The sequence below is a fragment of the Erigeron canadensis genome, chromosome 1, assembly GCF_010389155.1.
Source record: "Erigeron canadensis isolate Cc75 chromosome 1, C_canadensis_v1, whole genome shotgun sequence".
NCBI classification, from domain to species: domain Eukaryota; kingdom Viridiplantae; phylum Streptophyta; class Magnoliopsida; order Asterales; family Asteraceae; genus Erigeron; species Erigeron canadensis.
The window spans coordinates 37,835,957-37,855,444 of NC_057761.1; the positions used below are offsets into that span (position 1 = coordinate 37,835,957).

At 33.1% G+C, this 19,488-nt stretch overlaps 2 protein-coding genes across 2 annotated transcripts; both read right to left on the minus strand.

Annotated features, from left to right (window-relative positions):
• Positions 1-219: 219 nt before the first annotated feature.
• Positions 220-1,831, minus strand: LOC122597546. Its single transcript, XM_043770130.1, has 3 exons — positions 968-1,831; positions 747-877; positions 220-634 (listed from the first exon to the last, which is right to left on the minus strand). The coding sequence occupies exons 1-3, from the start codon at positions 1,721-1,723 to the stop codon at positions 355-357; spliced, it is 1,167 nt and encodes a 388-aa protein (XP_043626065.1). The 5' UTR covers positions 1,724-1,831; the 3' UTR covers positions 220-354.
• Positions 1,832-5,342: 3,511 nt separating this feature from the next.
• LOC122591738 lies at positions 5,343-10,868 on the minus strand. The gene is made up of 10 exons (XM_043763987.1): positions 10,749-10,868; positions 9,806-10,333; positions 8,540-9,724; positions 8,131-8,458; positions 7,732-7,987; positions 7,408-7,624; positions 6,966-7,318; positions 6,083-6,583; positions 5,437-5,989; positions 5,343-5,360 (listed from the first exon to the last, which is right to left on the minus strand). Exons 1-10 carry the CDS (start codon positions 10,866-10,868, stop codon positions 5,343-5,345), a joined length of 4,059 nt encoding a protein of 1,352 aa, XP_043619922.1.
• Positions 10,869-19,488: the final 8,620 nt, after the last annotated feature.

The following is a 19,488-nucleotide window of genomic DNA, read 5'->3' on the forward strand; positions in this document are numbered from 1 at the left end:
TTGTCTAATTTCTTTTACTTTCTAGTCTAATGTTAATCTATCTGGGTTTTTTTTTTTTTTAATTACAAATGGGTTTCTAAGAATGTTTAATACAGTTAGAGTCAAGTACAATCTTAGCCTCTTAGGGGCCGCCAATAGGTCAATGGTCACTTGGTGAGACCAAATTGTTAACTACAAATATGTGGTTTGAAAATGACCTGAGATTCATGAGACCCCGTCGTCATAAGGTTTACTGAAATTTTCCATTACATAAGGTCCATAACGTAGTATTCTTTCCTGCAAGACGTACACATAAAGTAAAAAAAAAAACATAAGAAGCAGACACCATTGGCTATTTAATACTTATCCCACACATCATTTCTCTTTACCCTTCTTTCCCTTCCCTTTCTTGCTCTTTTGTGCATCTTCAGAGTTACCACCACCACTCTGATTCTCTAACACCACTTCCACAGCTGAACCGTCACATGTTTCCTCAGCATGATTCATTTTCTCATCTCTTTGTGTTTCTTTAAACTCAGTGGTGCTGCTGCTCCCTGAAACTGCCTTTGAGTCCTGAGTCGTGGGTGATAGCTCTATCAAACCATTTTCCTGCAGCTTCTTCACCATCAGTTGCAAATCCTTCTCCGTTACTATGCTGAAAAGGATTAAGGCAACCAAAAAAAATCTTTACTTAGTTAAACACCAGAAGGTAATGGTTTCTTAGTGGACTCTAGTTTATTAGTTCATGATATATAGCAAAGTCTAACCTCAAATTAACTTCAGCATAATACATCTCCCACAACATCAAGTCTTCACGTAATTTTGCATCTTCTCCCACACGGGGCTTTAAATCCTCAATAAATTCAGCCCATGAGTGCAAATTCATTTCATTTTTTTTCTGAAAACAGAACATAATACTCATATCAGAATGCATTAAAGAAAATACCAGTGATGATATGTAGAGCCACAAAAACCATAATGTACTTACTTTTATCAAGGCTATAGCCGATGATGAACTCAACGACTCTCCTTTATTCTCATTTATAAATTCCGCTATGCTTTTAAGACAGTGTGGTTCAAATTCGAGAGGCTTCACGCTAATTGTTTCACCATTAACATTGTTTGAGGAAGTCTGGCCACTATGTCCATTTCTTGTACCCTTCTTCCGATTTCTTTTATCTCTCCCTTTCTTGTTTTTCACATCCTGAGTTTTACCACCACCATCACTAGGTTCATCGCCTATATCCTTAACATGATTCTTCACCTGATGAGCCCCAGTTGCGTTGCTGCTCTCTGACACAGAATTCATCACATTCGGGTTAGCTTCTGAACAAGTGTTAGAAGCCAGAGACAACAGATCCTTGGGAATTTTCCCAGTTTTAGAAGAAATATTGATAGCAAAGTTCTGAAGAATTTTGTTGTCACAAGGCATAGTTTTCTTAGTGAACAATATGTTGATTATCTTCTCTTTAGATTTTCTAAGGTCTACAAATATAGCACAAGGGGCATCAATCCTTGGATTCTTATCTTTTGAACTAACAATCACAAGAGGATCATCTATGCTTAGAAAAGCTTCTGCAACCACTTCTGGAGTTAAGTTCAAATTATGATCCTTCCTGTTCTTTAGAAGACAATATACAAACTTCGGTGGAAGCAAATGAGGAATATTCTTACTTCCCAGCAGCATATAACCAAGGAGTCCAGAATCATCTTCTGCTTGCAGAACAAATAAAATTGTTACCATCGCCAGCTTCAAAGCTAAAATTGGATGGTAATAGAAGGAATTAATCTTTGATTTTTGTATCCAAGGTAATGTACAGTTTTCTCTGAAAAGAATTTGTTGAACTAATTGAACAATAAAGTATACACTATCCTCATGAATGTGATTGGATGCTGATAAATGTGTATATGGAGGAGCAGCCGACGAAAATTGTGTAAGCCATCCAACAAGAGAAGATCTTGTCGTGAAAAAACTCCTTGAAGAGATAAACATGTGGAAAATAATACTGTCCAAGAAATACACAACACTGTGAATAGATATGTAGCCAGGACGCCTCCAGTCGCCTTTAAGAGTATCTACCAAAGCATATTGGAGTTGTAGAGAAACATGGGCATGTTTCAAGACACCAGACAAATATTTCACAAGAAATGACTTCCATGAGGGAAACGACTGAAGCCCCTCCACAACCATATTGTCGATTTCTAGCTGTTTTCCATAAGTAAGACATATCATCATTACCCTCCCAATTGTCCAATGGGTGATGTCACCCTTGCCGTCAAAACTCTGAAGTATAATATCAACAAGCAAGTTAGCTGAAAGATTAGTCTCTCTTAGAGAAATCAATTCCTTGGATATCGATTTTCGCCAGTCTAACGGAAACACAAGATCAAAATAAGTTGCAGAGATTCCAAGGAATATATGAAGTTTCTTTTTACAAACAGAAGTGAGGCTAAGATGCTGGCAATTTAAAAGAAACTTGGAAACTTCAAACATGTGCAGGAGAGATGTGCTTTGATGAAATGCTGAACCATTTGATCTTGACTTATGGAGTGTAACAAGAGTTTCAAGTACCTTTATACCCACAGAAACTAATTCTGAATGCCAATAAGACCGGATAACACTAACCAACTGTCTGATGTCTATAGTTAGATGCTTTCCGTTGCTGTGAATGCCCTCCTCACCATTGTTTCTTACCCAATCAGCATCCTTGTTGATTATCAAGTAAACCATGTTGCCTTCCACACACTGTTTCCTCACCCCAAAATAGTTCAAACTGAACTCAATCTGATCTTTGTGTTCATTTAATTTTTCGTTTTCAAGACTCCCAAGACTTTGGAATACATCCACAACCTTCTGCTTCCACATATTCCAATAAAAAACCAGAGTTCTAACAGAAACTCGGTTCTCTGAAATCTTCTCATCACAGTGCTTATTGATATCAATTGGTAGTTCATCTTCCCAGTCGAAACTTGAAGAATTCAGAAGCAAATGAGAGTCCATGATCTTTCTAACCGCCAAGATCTCTCCCCTCAGACTATTATTCTTCTGGGAATTCTGTAAATGTTTATACGTCTCTGTCAAGTTACTGTACTGATCAGAAAGCACTTCAATTTCATTACAAGCAAAATCATAAAACAAATCTGAGTTCAGTTTAGCAAGTGACTTTGCTTTTCTACAAAGTTCTTCCTTCTGCGAGAACTGCTTCAAAGGCCAACCTCTGTTTCCATTACCCCATAACGAGCTAAAATACATATACCAAAGTAACAATACTGTTGCTTCTTTAAACTGTCCAGCCTTCTCTAAAAGTTCGACCTCTTTTATAACATCTCCCCCTGACCTCGCTAGTTCAACAGCATCAAGAAGAAAACCCGATTCTTCTTCCAGCAACAAAAGGTCATCACGACAGCCTAAGGACCTCAAGAACACACGCTTTGACTCCATAGAACCAAAAGCTCTAACAAATTTCATCATGGATTTGAGATCATTCTGTTCATGGTACTTAAAAGCACAACTCTCCAAGAAATCTTGCTCAATTTGTTCTAGTTCATTATTTTTAACATCCACATGCTCTTTCCAGTATTCTATATACTGTATGCCGTTATCAAATAGTTTTCCTTTCTTGCAAGCTGACAGACAATTGGAGAACTGATCTCCTTTAGCATAGGCTTCAGCTGCATCTCTGTAGCATCCTGCTAAAGTAAAACACTCTGCTGCTGCATCAATCTTTCCACACTTGTACAAATATATTTTTCCTGCACAAAAATCAGAAGAGTTCAACTGATCCTTGTAAGAACAATTATTAGAGGTGACACCTATGAATGTATGGATACTTTTAGATGTGACACCTATGAATGTATGGATACTTTTAGAGGTGACACCTATAAATGTATCGATTTGGGCTGTGTTTTATCTTAAAGGGTCAGTTAAAAAAGCTTAGCTAAAGCAGGAATGGGGTCAAAGTGTCAAACAGGTTGAAAGTCATGCAAAGTCTATTTTAAATACATACAAGATTATGGGTTATGTTCGGATATATACCAGTACAAAAAATAGAACCACTATTCAAACAAAGCAGCTATGTTGGGGAAAAAAAGAAGTTACCGGCTTTTTCATACTCCCCAAGATCACAATAACAAGAAGCGGCAGACTCGTGTTTCTCAATCGACTCAAACATTCTCGCTGCTTCTCTAAGATAACCTAGATAAGCTTCGAGATTAGTTAAACGCATTTGATCAGCAGATGCTCTTAGACCAGAAGCCTTTGCCAATTTCTCCCACACAGTATTACCAGCTCTTTCAAAGCACATTGTTGCCATCACAAAATTATTTTCATAAAAAAGCTGAAAACATCACAAAAGCATGTGAGAGAAGTTAATAAAAAGACACAAAAAGTAGCGAATCTATACTAACCTTTTTACCACGCTCCCTCCATTCCTGAGGGCTGCTTGACACCTGCATAGCTTGTGCTACCGAAGAATCCAGATTTCTTATCTGAACGAGGCCCTTTGTTTTCCAGTAATCAAACATTGGCTTGGATAGCTCCTCTTTGTTCTCACATATCCACAGTCTTTGCCTCGTTCGAGTTATAGCCACATATAAATGTTTTAATTCAGAGCACAAGACACTATGTGTTGCCTCACTGAATGTAGGGAAAGATTGAGCAAGTTTCTCATCAAGCAAGTTCCGTTCCTTCATGTATCCATATATTACTCTCCACTGATTTTTCAAAGGGGATGTCCCAAAAAAGTTGTAGAGCAAGACATCCTAAAAATCACGAAAAATATTAATAAATCTTTAAGACAAGACTTTGATAAAAGAAATGATCAAGTCACTCACCTGAAACTCAAGGCCTTTACACTCCAATATAGTCAGAACAAGCGCATGCTTTCCAACATATTTACAAACCTCAATCTTCTCACATTCATTACGTACCAATATCACTTGTTCTGCTCCAAAGCCGACTATCTCTACACCACTTCCATTGCCCCCAAATATTGTCACGATTGCATTTTCATCATTGCCAGACTCGAGCAGAACAGGAGGATCACCGGATATAAGACTAGTCTCGGGCTCCAAGATATCAATTGAGTGAACAAAGTAGCGATAAAGAACGTCAATGACACTCTGAGCTAGGTCAAGCACACCGGCATGAGTTCTAAAGTTCTGTTTTAGTTGGAAAACCTCAGATACAAGAGCTTTTTCTTGTTTTCCAGTTATCCTGGCGGTTAAAAACTCTTTATAAAACAGAGATCGAATATCCTGAAATCTAAAATCAATCCCTCTGGCAATGGTTTGTGCAGTGTCACCAGCAAAAATAAAGCCATCTTTGACATTTTGGCATATATATTTGAAAAGACAAATCTGCCTCATGCTAAGATCTTGAACTTCATCAATATACACAAAATCAATGATGTCACCTTCATAATGTCCATTTTTTAGTCGGTGATGGAGGTCACTCACTAAATCACCCAAATCAAATTCACCTCTCTCATTTTTCATCTTTTCATATGCTTGAAAGAGGTAGTAAATAGTTTCTCTTTTCTCTCTTATTAAAGTGGACGAACGACTTTCAGCCAATAAACAGTAACCCTCATAACTTAGCTTTCCGTCACTATAATCCCCTGCATGCAAGCCTCCTTTTATGTGTGATATAATTTCTGTGAACACTCTGGAGGGATCAAGTTTCTTTGTTAGGCTTGAGTTAAAGTGAGGCCAGTAAAGTGTACAAAATCTGTCATATGTAACCTCCCTTAGTCTTAAAAATGTTTGCAATGCAATGGATCTTGAACTTATATGGTTACCATGAGAAGCTTCTCTTGCCTCTGGAAACCTTTCAAAGAAAGAATTCCCCAATGTGCCATCTAACATCATTAGAAATTTATGAAATGTTATAAAAAGGGGGTAAGTTTTCACTGGAATGTCAATAAATGTGTCTGCGATATCACTGAATTCTGATATCAAGTCGGGATCATCAAGATTGACCTCTAATGATGTATTCCCATTACATGAAATACTGTCAAACACAAACAAAAGCTTAAAGTCAGAAAACAGAACGAATGCAACAAAAAGAAAAGAGATAAGAAACAAGAAACAAGTATGTGCGCACCTTGTGAGGTGGGAAACATGTTGCTTCACAACATGACACAAATTTGGGCTGACAGTCACAAAAAGTTGGCGGAGAACACTTGGTTTTCTGTCTTTAGATTCATCAACACCTTTTGAATCACTGATACTGTTCCTCTCCCCTTCATAAATCCCTTCAGAAGCAATATAAAAAGATTGTTCATTTTGGAACAACTTCATAGTCAATATAGTGGTTTTTCCTGTTCCCGAACGCCCAATTATGAAAGAGCTTTTCGAAAATAGAATAATCTCCATTTGTTCATCACTGACGTGCATGGGTAGATCGAGTTGTTCTTTATCAGAAAGCAAATGTTTCACAACCCCATCTGACAAGGGGTAGAACTTCATAAGCAACAAGCTTTCATTCACCTTTGAGTTTTCAACATGACTTTTACAATCACCAGAGCTCAGTTCAGTATTCCTTACAAAACAAAATCGTATAATTTCTTCGGATGCCATCCAACTCTTAGGAACTTCCAAATTCCTGAACAACATTAACAAAGTTCAAAAGAACATTAAATTTGCATGTATGGTCTGAAATAGTTTAAATGTGGGAAAATAAAACGACCAAAGCAAATTCGAGTTGAGATAGGTCCGTTTGTAGTCGGGGGTGAAACATTCATGGACAGGTTTGATGAACCATAAACCAGTTTCTGTCTAACTTATGGGGTCGATAACAAAAACAAGTTACTCATAATACTATTCTAATACATGAATTGTTCTGAAAGTTGTTTTAATCATTAAATGAATATTTGGGGCGACTTCCAAACTATCCAACCGACTCGACTAGTTTTCCTTCGAACTAGTTTCTTTTACATGACCAGTTAGAGATATCACCATATTGACCTATTCGAAAATGAGCTTACCTCTCCACACATTTTTCTGTACAACGATTAATATAATCATCTGTGTATGCAGAAAATATATTCTCAAGACGCCTTTTGAGTTTTGGAATCTCTTCATAAGGTAATAAATCCCAAACCTTCAAAACTTGTACATAATTGAATTCCTTGATGATGTCAATTGTGCATATAACGTATAACGCTGCAACCTTAAACTGTTTCAGAATATGTGAGGATTTTTCACAACGCAAGTCTACACTTCGGTTTTTGGGCCGCCAACCACCAGAGAGTCTCAACAAAAGACTTAAAACAAGCTTCTTTAAACGAGCAGTAGTCAGCTTTCCAAATGATCTTCTGAAGTCGTCGCTGAACAAGACCTAATGGCATGATGAGCAACAAATATGATGAGCAATAGTAGAATATTGCATATTAACATATTTCAGTCAAGTATTGTATTAACATATACCTTCCATTTTGCATGTTTAAAAAGGATACTACTCTCGTTAACTAGATCATCAAGTTGCTCTAGCTCTTTCTTTGTATTTATAACAGTCATATTCAAGCATTCATCAGAATCAGCATCAAAAAAACAATGGCGATTTCTTGCATCTTGAACTAGTTCTTGCCATACAGATTCACTATTAGTCAGGGTTCTTTCGTTTCCCAAAATCCATAGACAATGTCTGGACAAAAAATTGAAGACAACAAATATACATAGTCAGACATACTTTTTAAACAGAAAGCTATTGTAGACACTGAAGATTTCTTGCATCTTATATACATTCCATACCTTGCTCTGGTGAGGGCAACATTAGTCCTTTGTGGACTAGACATGAATCCAACAGATCCATGGCTATTAGATCTGACTGTCGATAAAATAATAACATCTTCTTCTCCACCCTGAAACTCGTCAATCGATTTCACTTTTACTGAAAATCCACCAAGTTTCTCATACTTGTGAGGAAGTTTTTCTTGGATTATAACAACTTGGGCAGCATAAGGAGATACAACACCTATAGTAAGCTTCTTCTTCGAGTCTTTCCATACTACAAGTGTCAAAGAAGAGAGGTTACACGTATACTGAGAAACATGCAATAGAAAAAGGTATATATAATTTTAAATGATTTGAAGATGTAACTTAACACTCTGCCTTTTTGCCCTAGGATAAGAATATGAAAGATATGCGCACCTTTATAAAGATTTTGTACAATCTTAATCACAATAGCTGCCTCAACCAAATTTCTTTTGCTTTGTCCATCATCACCCTTTTCTTCTCTTCCTCCAACAATATTTATAAATGAATACGAACCAAACATTGGTCCTGAAAGATATCGCTTTTCATAACTTTCACATAACACATTTTTAGCATCAAGGATCTGATTTTGATAGAACTTCCAATTAGGGAAGAAACTGATGGAAGGATGCATTCGATACTGAACATTTAGTAAATGTCGAGAATGGCCTACAGAACTCAGTCTGTCAAATAAGCTCCGGCCAAAGCCAGATTCAATACATAGCTGTCCACAAGCATTCAATCAGGTTAAATGAAAAAAGATAAATTATAACAATAGGAAGTAGAAAAAACGTTAAAAACATACATTGCTTGTAACCATTGCAGGTAATTGGCACTCATCTCCAATGAGAATAGCATGCTTCATCCCAGGAAGCTGAAGAGGAATAGTGGACTCGGCCTCTTTTAACTGTGCAGCTTCATCTATGACCAAAATGTTCAAAGACTTCATTGGAACCATATGCAACTTGTACGAACTCGATGTTGTGCAAAATATAAGAGAAGCTCTTTCGAAACAGAACTCTACTATTGCATGCCTTTTTACAACATCTGGAAGACCTAGTGCTTCAAGAGATATCTGCAGACCTCTTAGAACCAATATAGACTTAACTCTAACAGAATTAATTGACGACATATCCTCCAGCTCATCAGGCAATGGTTTAGATGTGAAAAGGTGCTCAAGTTCTTCTGAAACCAAGTTCTCTTCATACAACAAGGATTCAAATAAACTTAAGTTATCCAAAAGATGTATCATGCTATGGAAGTTGTATTCCTTCATGAAACTTCTTGGGACATGAGTAAAGAATGTAAGGATGCATCTTCTAAGTGGCATTACCGAAGAACGAAACCGATCTTGCACAAACTCAAGGAATGATTTGACTTGTAACTTGTTCGTTTTACATTCATTTTGACTTTGATTTTCATTTGCAAGTTGGTTTTCTTTGAACAACTGATTTTCTAGAAAGACGTGATACTGAGATACACAATTTTCAAGTAAAACATTCATAGACCTCATGGAATGCTTCCAACCAGTCAAAGACCCAAAGCATTCTATAAGCCTTTCGACCCGATGCTCCATATATATGTCTTCTATCTCTGCACCAACTTTTAATCTTTCCTTGCTGCCAAATAAAAGGATGTCTCCGAACGAACAAATGGAATCACCAATAGCAGTTGTAGTTTTAGATGATTCCTTAATCAAACTTAGCATTCGTGAAGCTAGTTGTAACAGAGCAATGTTTGTTGGTGCACAAGTAAGAGTCCTACGGTTCATTTGCAAGAGAACATATAGCAAAACACTAACTGTTGTTGTTTTTCCTGTACCCGGTGGTCCCCGTATTTGTTCCACGTACGAATTGTGATTACATTCTGTTTTCTCAAGGGACGCGATAACTGCTGCTCTTTGTGATTCGTTCAGCTTATCCAACAGATTTATATTTTGAGAAGAAAGACTATCGAAATCAAAAGAACAGGTATTGCAATTCTTCTTGACCTGTAGACAACATATAAATAATTTTTAAAAAATAACGATATTATCACTTTATAAAACGAATATTTTCATTTAACAACTTACCATAGAATGGGGGTCAAGAACCGCTTTAATGATATTCATATTTCCATTCATGTGCAGTGAATCCCAAATCCTTGTCTGGATTTTAATATTTTTTAAGAAAACGACAAACATCCCATCTTGGAATTCCAGAGGTTGTGAAGCTTTAACTGTGAATCGTGATGATGGAGCTTCAAAATCATTCTCTGTGATTTTGCTAACTAAGGAAAACGCCCATGTTCTTCCCATGCATTGCAAATCAGAAACAGACTCTGCTTTTCCATCCATGAAAATGAGAAGATCACCAGGTAATGTGTGGTAAGGCGGTTTGCCACGTTCAAAAGATGTGTTTCTCCACGAACCAACTTTAACATCATACACAGCTTTTCCATCGCGTCTGACCTCGTGAATAGAGAGAATGTGAGCAGATGGATATCTATGTATGACCTCCATAGAGCAAGCTAGTTCGGCACGTGTTTCCTCAAGCAAAGGATAAACAAAACAACTAAAATACTGTTGTTCCGAATCAAAAGTATGGGGTATCCTGTCCACCTGCCCAATCATCAAAAACATCCGAGTCCAAATTCTATAAAGCAGCAACGTTGACTTTGAGGTCAAATAGTTAATACTTTGACCTTAAAAATATTTACAAATTCTATATGTATCATTGTATCAAAACAAACCCGGCCACAAATACTGCAGTCCTCCTCCTACATTGAACTTATTTTTTGTACTAATATCAACTTAGCAACAATTTGATTGAAAAGTCGTGTTTTTAGCTATTTGTCCCAAAACATATAGGAGTAGAGTATGTAGTAAACCTCACATATTCAAAACAAAAACTAATAAGCTACAATCATTGAGCTATTCTATGATCTCTTTCTTTTTCTTTTTTTTTTACCCCCCAAATAAATCCACACATTTTATTTACAACAAATTTTTCATTATGAAAAGAAGAACAAAATACCTGGTTTTTGTAAAGGTCTTGGTTGAGAATGTCATCAAGAGACCATGAAAATATTATATCTAAAAACTCTTCTTTTTTCTTCTTAACCTTATTTACTACTTCTTCTCCTTCACCTTCCATCATCATCATCATCAATATATTATTATTATTATTATTATTATTATTATTATTATTATTATTATTATTATTATTATTATTATTATTATTATTATTATTTATTGTGTATGCATGTAAGAAAAATGATGGGGGTTTTGTTTAGTTTTGTTTACTGAGATGGAAAATGGGGTGAATTAAAGTTTTGTTTACTGAGAGCTGATGGGATGTAGCAGTAGTAAGCTAGCTATACATGTACGGACTATTACAAACTTTTATTATTATTATTATTTTATATATTCACTACGTACAGCTGGAAAGCAAACGAATGAATCTGAGGTCTTTTTTCTTCTTTCTTTTTTTCAAGTAAATTAAAACTTAAAAGGAAAATGATAGATCAATTTATATTTTTATTTATGTAAAATTTTGAATGGAACGGAAATAGATTTATTTTATTTTATTTTAAAGAAATAAAAATATTTTTTTTATTCTTTCTTTATCTGTTATCTTAAATAGAAAACTTATTTCTTTGTCAAATATTTTTAATTACACACATGTCTTGGCTTTTTAAGAAGAAATGGGGATCTCCAAATGAAAAAATAAGGTCAACATTGGATATTCTACTTTGTAACTAATAGATGTAGTTTTTAGTTGAAGCTATAAGCTGTAGTTTTTAAGCAAAACTGTTATCTAGCGCTTTTATTTTTTAGAATTGTTTGGTATGATAGTTGTAGCTGCAAATTTAAGAGGTATTTGTGTACTTTTAATGGCTAAAGTTTCTGAAACGCTACTTCAAGAAGCGTTTCATTTTGGAGCTTTTTCTTTTAAATAAAAGTTAAAGCTAGTTGCATCCAAACAAAGCTTTTAACACAATAACAGTTTTTTTTTCAAAATTAAAAGCTAAAGCTCCCCAAAAGTTCTTTAAAAGCTCTTGCCAAACATAGCCTATATTTCACCACTCACTTTTAACCAATCATTTTATATCACCTCGACTTCACCATTCACTCAACACTCATCCAAATTTTGTTAGCATCCAACCACTAACTTCACCACTCACTACAATTTTCATTTTATTTAAACAGTAAAATTTCATTAAATTAAAACATTACATAATAAATAAAATTAAAAATACATAATACTAAAACATTACATAATAAATAAAAACATAACAAACATAATTATAATAAAATACTAACACTCGGAATAGTCCGAGTCCACAGTACTGTCATCTTCGTTTCGATGAATGTAGTAGAATGGTTCAACAGACCCGGCAACGTCGTCAGGTGGAAGAGATACATACTCCTCTTCTGGGTAAGTATGGTAATCTACATACCGACCACCACCGACCGTGGTCTAGCGTTGCCGTCAACATCGAGGAGGTGGTGGTAAGCTAGAAAATAAGTTGATCCAGCCAATCGATCTTCTGTCGAAGATATACCACATACTCATTCTCGGTGGCACTACGAACCCGATTGGGAGCTTCAACTGGTTGATTTCGGCTTGGTAAGCCGCCTTGTTGTCGGATACGCTCTAAATGACGTTGTTTACTTCAGAGCGGTGTCTGGAGTCATAATTCAGGTGGACTTGGATCGCCATTTTAACATTCCGAAGAGTCATCGTATTGTTGTCGTACCGAACTGGTACCGAACCGATTAATACCGAAACCCATCAAATGTAGAAACCGAATATCATACCGAAGTTATGATATCAGTACAGGTTTTTCGGTACCAATACCGAATAGTACCGAAAAGAGATAGAAAAAATTTCCAATGCGATTATTTTTCTTGTTAATATAAAACAAAATCATAACCTCTATTTTGGCCGATGCAATTGATTATCTTCTAGCATATATGAAATAAAATGGGGGTGTTCTATATCTTCATTGGAGAACCACAGTTGAGGTTACAAAGTATAGAAATGCTTGATATTTGTTGTTAGTTACCATCTATAGGCGTTTCTACTTGCTTGCCATTCGAATTGGATTTTGGTGTCCTTATTTATATTTATATATATTACATTTACAATAACAAATTGTATGTCTGGTATTTTTGACCGTACAAGTATTTATATATTACATTTCTCTTCTCTCTTCTCTCTCTAGAGAGCCGTTGGGAGCTCTCTCGGCCTCTTTTTAAGATCGAGAGTAGATCTGAGATTGAGACTACTCCCTCTTCGACTTGGCTCCGTCTTGCCGTTAAAATTTTTTACAAGCGGTAAAACCCTAGGCCGGAGGTCCTTCAGAACCAGCTTCTCTACCTTTGTGTAAGGGTAAGGTTGTCTACATCTCACTTCCCTCAAACCCGACTGCTTTGCCGGATTGAGTACTGTTGTTGTTGATTTTTGACCGTAGTATTTACTACTATCAGATTATTATCCCGCGTACGCGGACTAAATTATATATTTAATTACATGGATGGTTTTTATAATAATGTATATACATAGTTTAATACATGTTAAAAAGCGAATAATTGTTATATCATTAAACGTGAGGCTAATGAAAAGTGTCACCGGCACGTGAGACTGTTCTATTGGTCCACCTACATCTTACATTTCTATTTAGATTTTGTCATATCGGATAATTGTAATGTTATTCATATGTTTTTCTTTGTAAATTTGAACTTTTAGTTTACATATCTATATTATTCTAGATATGATAATATGACTTTGTTTAGTTAATGTAATACAAGAAAGTTATCGGTCTATCAACATGACTTAGTACTATACGCCATTGAGTAAAATTATAATAAGCGTGTTTAAATATGATGTCTCTTTTTATGTTTGTACAATTATTAAGCTAGCTTTAGAGTCAATTTTTTGAGTAAAATTACTATAGCTTTATATTTTTATTTTTTTTTTATCCCTATAACAAACTACATATAATACATACCTAATCCCAGATTAAATTAAAGGAAAAAAGTTTTAAAAAATACTTATCATCCTAACAAATCATTACATTGATTTTTGAAAGAAAAAAAACTAACGTTAAAGAACGCATTTGTACGTGTTTATATCAAAGAGGAAATTTGCTTTTATATATTTATTAAAGAAGAAACAAAGTTATTTTATTTATCTATTTATTAGTATTATAGTAATTTTAATAATTTAGTAAACAAATCTGAAAAAGGAAGATGAGGTAAGCCAAATAATCTAAAGGCTAGAATTCAATTTTGTTTTTCATCTAAGGGTTACGATTTTTTCAAAAATGATTTTAAGAGGCTCTTTTATAATTATTGGAAGATAGGAGGTGAGCCATTTATATAAAAATCTCTTTTAAGACTAAATCTGACTAAACAAGTTGCAAGCAAATTTACATTTTTATATACATGTTCAACAATCTCAGTAATGAAAACTAATAATAATATATATGCAATTCCAATTCAAAATCTGTTTAGAAAGCAGAAAGTCAATTTCGGTATTATTATCCGGTTTCCCGTACCAAACCGATCGGTACCGAAACCGTTTAAGCCAAATCTCCAATACCGATACAGATACCGAATACCATCGGTACCGGTTCGGTTTCGGTTTTTTGGGATTTTTGCTTATGCCTAATTATTAGCCATGAAGATAAAGGGTGTAAAATATGAGATTTGTATTTGAAGGTAAAGTTATAAAATTTGAGATTTTGTGTATATAAAATGAGATATGTATTATGTGTAGTATATATATAGGGAAGGTGAAAAGATATATATATATATATATATATATATATAAAGTAAATTTCAACGGCTCGAAAAAGTGACCGTTGCATTGAGACACATGCGCAAAATGCAATATCAAATGCGTGGCTTGACCACGCAGTTTCACCCCACCACTCGTAGTGGACCGTTGGCGGCGGTGTTCCCTCGTGGTGTCTCACCAACCACGCATTCACCTTCCATCCAATGCCAACCTCCTAATGCAAATTACTCGTGTGCGAACGAGTAGAATGGAAACTATAAAGACAATTTTGCTATGCGAATTGGGATTTGGGAATATGATCGAAGATTTTGAGGATGATTGGATAAATTTAATAACTAGGGGTTGAAGATATTTTTAACTATTTTTATTTATTTATTTTTAAATAAAAAGCTTTTTGGAGGTTTTTTATAAATAAAATACCAAACCTTCACTTCCAAACAAGGTTAATTTTTTTTATTATAAAAGTTTTTTTAAAAAATTTCTATCTCCTAACAGCTACTAAGGGAAAGAAAATAAAATAAAACAAAAGGTGAATTTAACACCAATCTTTTTTTGGTTGTGTTGGTTTCAATTCCACTCTCATGAGTCAAATCTGATGATAGATAACACATATATTTGCTCCTATAAGAAAAAAACCAATCCTCTCTTTTTTTTTCCAACATTTATCCTTTAAAATACACAAATTATCATTTTTTTTATTTAATAATTTAAATATTTTTATCAAATATACTTATAATATCCTTCATTTACATTCTTCAATCCATAAAATAACTAGATTTACCCCTATTTATATTTGTTACCTTTTACATTAATACCACACCACCTCCACCGCCATCCGTCCACCACCGTAGCCACCTGTCACCTCCACCACCGCCACCTACCATCACCGCTATCACCGCTAATGCATTACGTGGGTATCCGTATATTTCAATTTAAATTAAACCAAAGTATTTTTAAATATCATTTTATTAGTTAATCAACCCGGGTTCAACCCGAGCATTTTAACTAAAATTTTAAATGCAAAAAAAAAAGAAGAAAAAACTAAAAAAATGTATACAACTTTTGTTGTTGATATATTATAACTCGGTTTGCAGATATTAAATTGACTAACAAGATAATTTATATATATGAGTACCTATTGCATTAACAAAAATATATAAAGGAATTTCATGATATTATATAAAAAAATTTACTTTGTTTCTAAAAGTCCCGGTAACGTATAAATCGTTAACGAGATTGTATGATTATGTTGAGAGTGCAGAATCCTCTTAAAATAACTTTGATTATATTTGTTTAATCAATATTATTAGTACACAATAACACAAACGGAAAGCCTTCAAACAAATTGGCGAGATGCACTTTGTTTCTGGGCTTAGATTTCGACAGCAACACACAAGAACAATAAACTCTCTGCTCAAAACTAGTCGACTGCAATTCCTTATAACTGAAAAACTTCCTTAACAATATTGTAGGGTTTTTCTCTATATAACTAAGAGAAGATAATTTTTGTCCTAGGTGTCACTTATCTTTTTCGTGCCAACTAAACTTTTTGCTTAGGTGACATTTTATGGTAAGTTTAATGTATCTTTTGGATATGTCAACATATAAATCTATAATTTTTTAATGCTTATGTGACATTTCATTTGCTACGTTATCATTTGTCTACGTGGACATTTGTTTTCTTTATATCAAATTTAAATAGCAAATAAAAAAACTAAATATAAGATTAGAACTTATGACCTCTAACTTTTATTATTATGCACAAATCATTTGATCTAACTTAATATTAGTTTATTTTTTGTGAACTGCGGTTTCTAATTAAAAGACATCTCTAAATAATAATAAAACAACCCCCTAAATTCATTTTAAAAAAAATCATAGCCCTTGGATGAAAAACAAAATTAAATTTTAACCTTTGAATTACTTTGCTTACATCATCTACTTTTTTTAGATTTATTCCCTAAATTACTAATTTTTTAAAAAAACACAATTAATAATTACTGATTGTGTTAATGTAAGAACTTTCAACAATTATAAATTATTAGATGACATTAAGGCTTACGTCCAGATTGAGTATTCTATATTCTATATTTTTGGAATTTAAAGCTTTTGTAGATATAGAAAATAAGTTACCCACTAATTTGGTAACTAAAAACTAATCACATAATTCATTATTAAGTATTGTCAACCACAATAAAAAAAAAGTAAGTAAGTACGTAACTGCTTAGTGCCGAATTCTGCAGGTTTTGAGCCCCAATACCTCGACGGTGTATGGGGGAGGTTAAGATGTAGGCAGACCTTACCTCTACCTAAGTAGAGAGGCTGCTTTCAGTTTCTACCTAAATGGTAGAAAAAGCCCTCCAACCTTTGCATGGGATGAGGATCGAACCCATGACCTCTGTCTCCAAAGACAAGGGTGTTTACCACTGATCCAACAAGATAAACGTATTGACAAAAATAAATAATATAATAATAATAATATATATAATTTATAATCAAATAGTAACTTTTTTGTTTTAAAATCGCATCGTGTCATCTTGTCGTTAATAATATAATATTAATATAAAAACTTTAGAAGATGTATTCCAAAATTTATAGATTATGATATAAAATTTATGGTCTTATTAATTAATTAACCAACTCCACTTAGGTGGGTTGGCCAGGAGTACCTTCTAAATCCACTATGTGGACCCCAGATGTGAGTTTTCTTCAAGGTCTCGGGTTAGAGTCTTGGGTTTCTCATCTCAAGGTATTTTTCATGAGAAGGGGGTTGGAGGTCCAGTGATTTGTTGGTTAAAATTGCCTCCAGCACGTCTGAATCGAAACTAACTTTACAAAAAAAAAATTAATTAAATTTAAAATGAATAAGACACGGGTCATTAAAAGATCACATATCGTTTTAAGAGATATACAATGTTGTAGTTTATTGGTAGATATTTCGAAAATTTTACTGAACAATTTGAATACCTTTAACATTTTTATTTTTAAATACTCTTTAATGTGTATGATTTTAATACGAGTTTAGCTTATACTTTATTTATTTATCTAATCCTAGAATTTGATATCCACATATAAATAGATCACCTTGTTTACTTTAATTATTTTTTTATGTTTTAAACTTTAAAAAAGTTATTAAAATTATGCCCATACAATTTACAAGAACTGAATGTATTCTTAGTTATAGCAATTAAAAACAAACATAAATAATGTTTGAATGGAATGAATTAAGTTTTTTATTGGTTAATAAAAAATTAGAACAATCTCTCTCAATATATGTGTATGAAGTTAAAGAAATTTTTTGTAGACGATGTATTTTAGATACTATCTCTTATATACATTTAATCGGATATTTATAAATTTTCGGATTGAACTACCCGTTTTCTTTTTAGAGTAAATATTAAAACTTCTTGCATACATTATTATCTTTTTAATCGTGTCCACCGGATGTATTTGCCATATATGTTTTTATTTCACTTAGTTTATATATTCTACAATCGCTTATTGAGTAATGATTTGTATCTATTTTTTACAATACTTTTTTCATTTAATTTAATACACTTAAACTTTTAGTATATTATGTAAAGTGTTATTAATTCATAAATAATCATATAAATACTTGATATGTGGATTCCATTAAAGTTTTTCCTCAATTATATCCTTTAATTCTTTCAAATGTCATGATTCTGTTACCCGTGTTAATTTTTAAATTGATTTTTAGGTTGATTTATCATTATCATATATCTATGAAAGATGATAAATCAACTCTAACGCATTAACTTAAAAATCAATGTAAAACTAAAAAACTTTTGACACGTGAATTTCAATAAGGGTATGCAAAAAATGGAAATGAAATTATTTTATTTTATTTTGGTAGAAAAAAAATATTGAAGACATGGAGATATAGATTTTTTGGGAATAGATTACTTTATGTTTTAATTTCATCTTATTTTGGAAGAAACGTGTTTCATTTAAAGAATTAATCTATTTTTACAAATTGAGAAACAAGATAACTTCAAGCAAAATAAATAAATAAATAAATAAAAAGAAAGTCATGTGTTTTGCAAACTTTCATTCAAATTTATAAAAATTATCTCATCTTTTATCCCTCTTTATTAGAAATCTTTTTTTTTCTTTTCAAATTCCACTTCTTCATTTTGTCAAAAAATGGGTACAAATATGAGAGTCACATGCTCACATTCCACTATTTAATTTTAGGGATTAGTACCAAAAAATGTAAACAACTCTTCACAAATTGTCATAATGTGTATGGAATTTCAATTTTGTATATTGTATGGAAAAATTTAAAAGTTATAACCTTATTTTTGGATCATTCTTTACTTTATTATTTTTGTTTTGATTTGCAAAAGCCGAAAAAAGTGATTCATGGTGGTTGGATTCATATTCAACTATAAATTAAATAGATGATGGTTTGAAAAATGTTGTGTACTTTTCAAAATGACATCATCTTATTGTTAAGTTGATTTCAAACAAATATTTAGATAAATTTATTATTATCCTTTATTTATAGTTATGCATGTATAATATATTAGTATTATAAAACATCAAAATATCAGTAGTATTATATGTTCACCCCGCGTATTACGCGGGTTAATAATCTAGTTGATAATATAATCTCTATATATAATTATGAGAGGATAATTTAAGCTTAGTTGACATCAATATTTGATTGTCGCGTCATATTTTTTCTTATTTGTCACATTTTCCTTTTTTTACAAGTTTTTTAATGATTTAACTAAAAAAGAATTATTGATACGGTTGTATTTTTCCTATATTTATGGATAGTTGTATGTAATCTTCATTTTAATGTTATTCGAGTTAATTTTTTTTTATCTATATTATATTATAAAAAAAAATTAGCCCTTTCTATTTTTGGAAATGTTGAAAGTTACTCTATGCAATATGACAGAAATACTCCTTTCTTATTTTCTAAATCACCTTATTCTTTAGT

What these genes read in the sequence shown, in the direction of transcription:
- LOC122591738 (XM_043763987.1), bottom strand. Translation starts at nt 10,868, where the DNA reads ATGGAAGGTGAAGGAGAAGAAGTAGTAAATAAGGTTAAGAAGAAAAAA. An exon ending in TTCTTGACCCCCATTCTATG is followed by an intron (nt 9,725 to 9,805) that starts GTAAGTTGTTAA and finishes TGTTGTCTACAG; the next exon opens with GTCAAGAAGAATTGCAATAC. An exon ending in CATGTTTCCCACCTCACAAG is followed by an intron (nt 5,990 to 6,082) that starts GTGCGCACATAC and finishes TGTGTTTGACAG; the next exon opens with TATTTCATGTAATGGGAATA.
- LOC122597546 (XM_043770130.1), bottom strand. Translation starts at nt 1,723, where the DNA reads ATGGTAACAATTTTATTTGTTCTGCAAGCAGAAGATGATTCTGGACTC. An exon ending in CGGCTATAGCCTTGATAAAA is followed by an intron (nt 878 to 967) that starts GTAAGTACATTA and finishes TTCTGTTTTCAG; the next exon opens with AAAAAAAATGAAATGAATTT. An exon ending in TATGCTGAAGTTAATTTGAG is followed by an intron (nt 635 to 746) that starts GTTAGACTTTGC and finishes AATCCTTTTCAG; the next exon opens with CATAGTAACGGAGAAGGATT.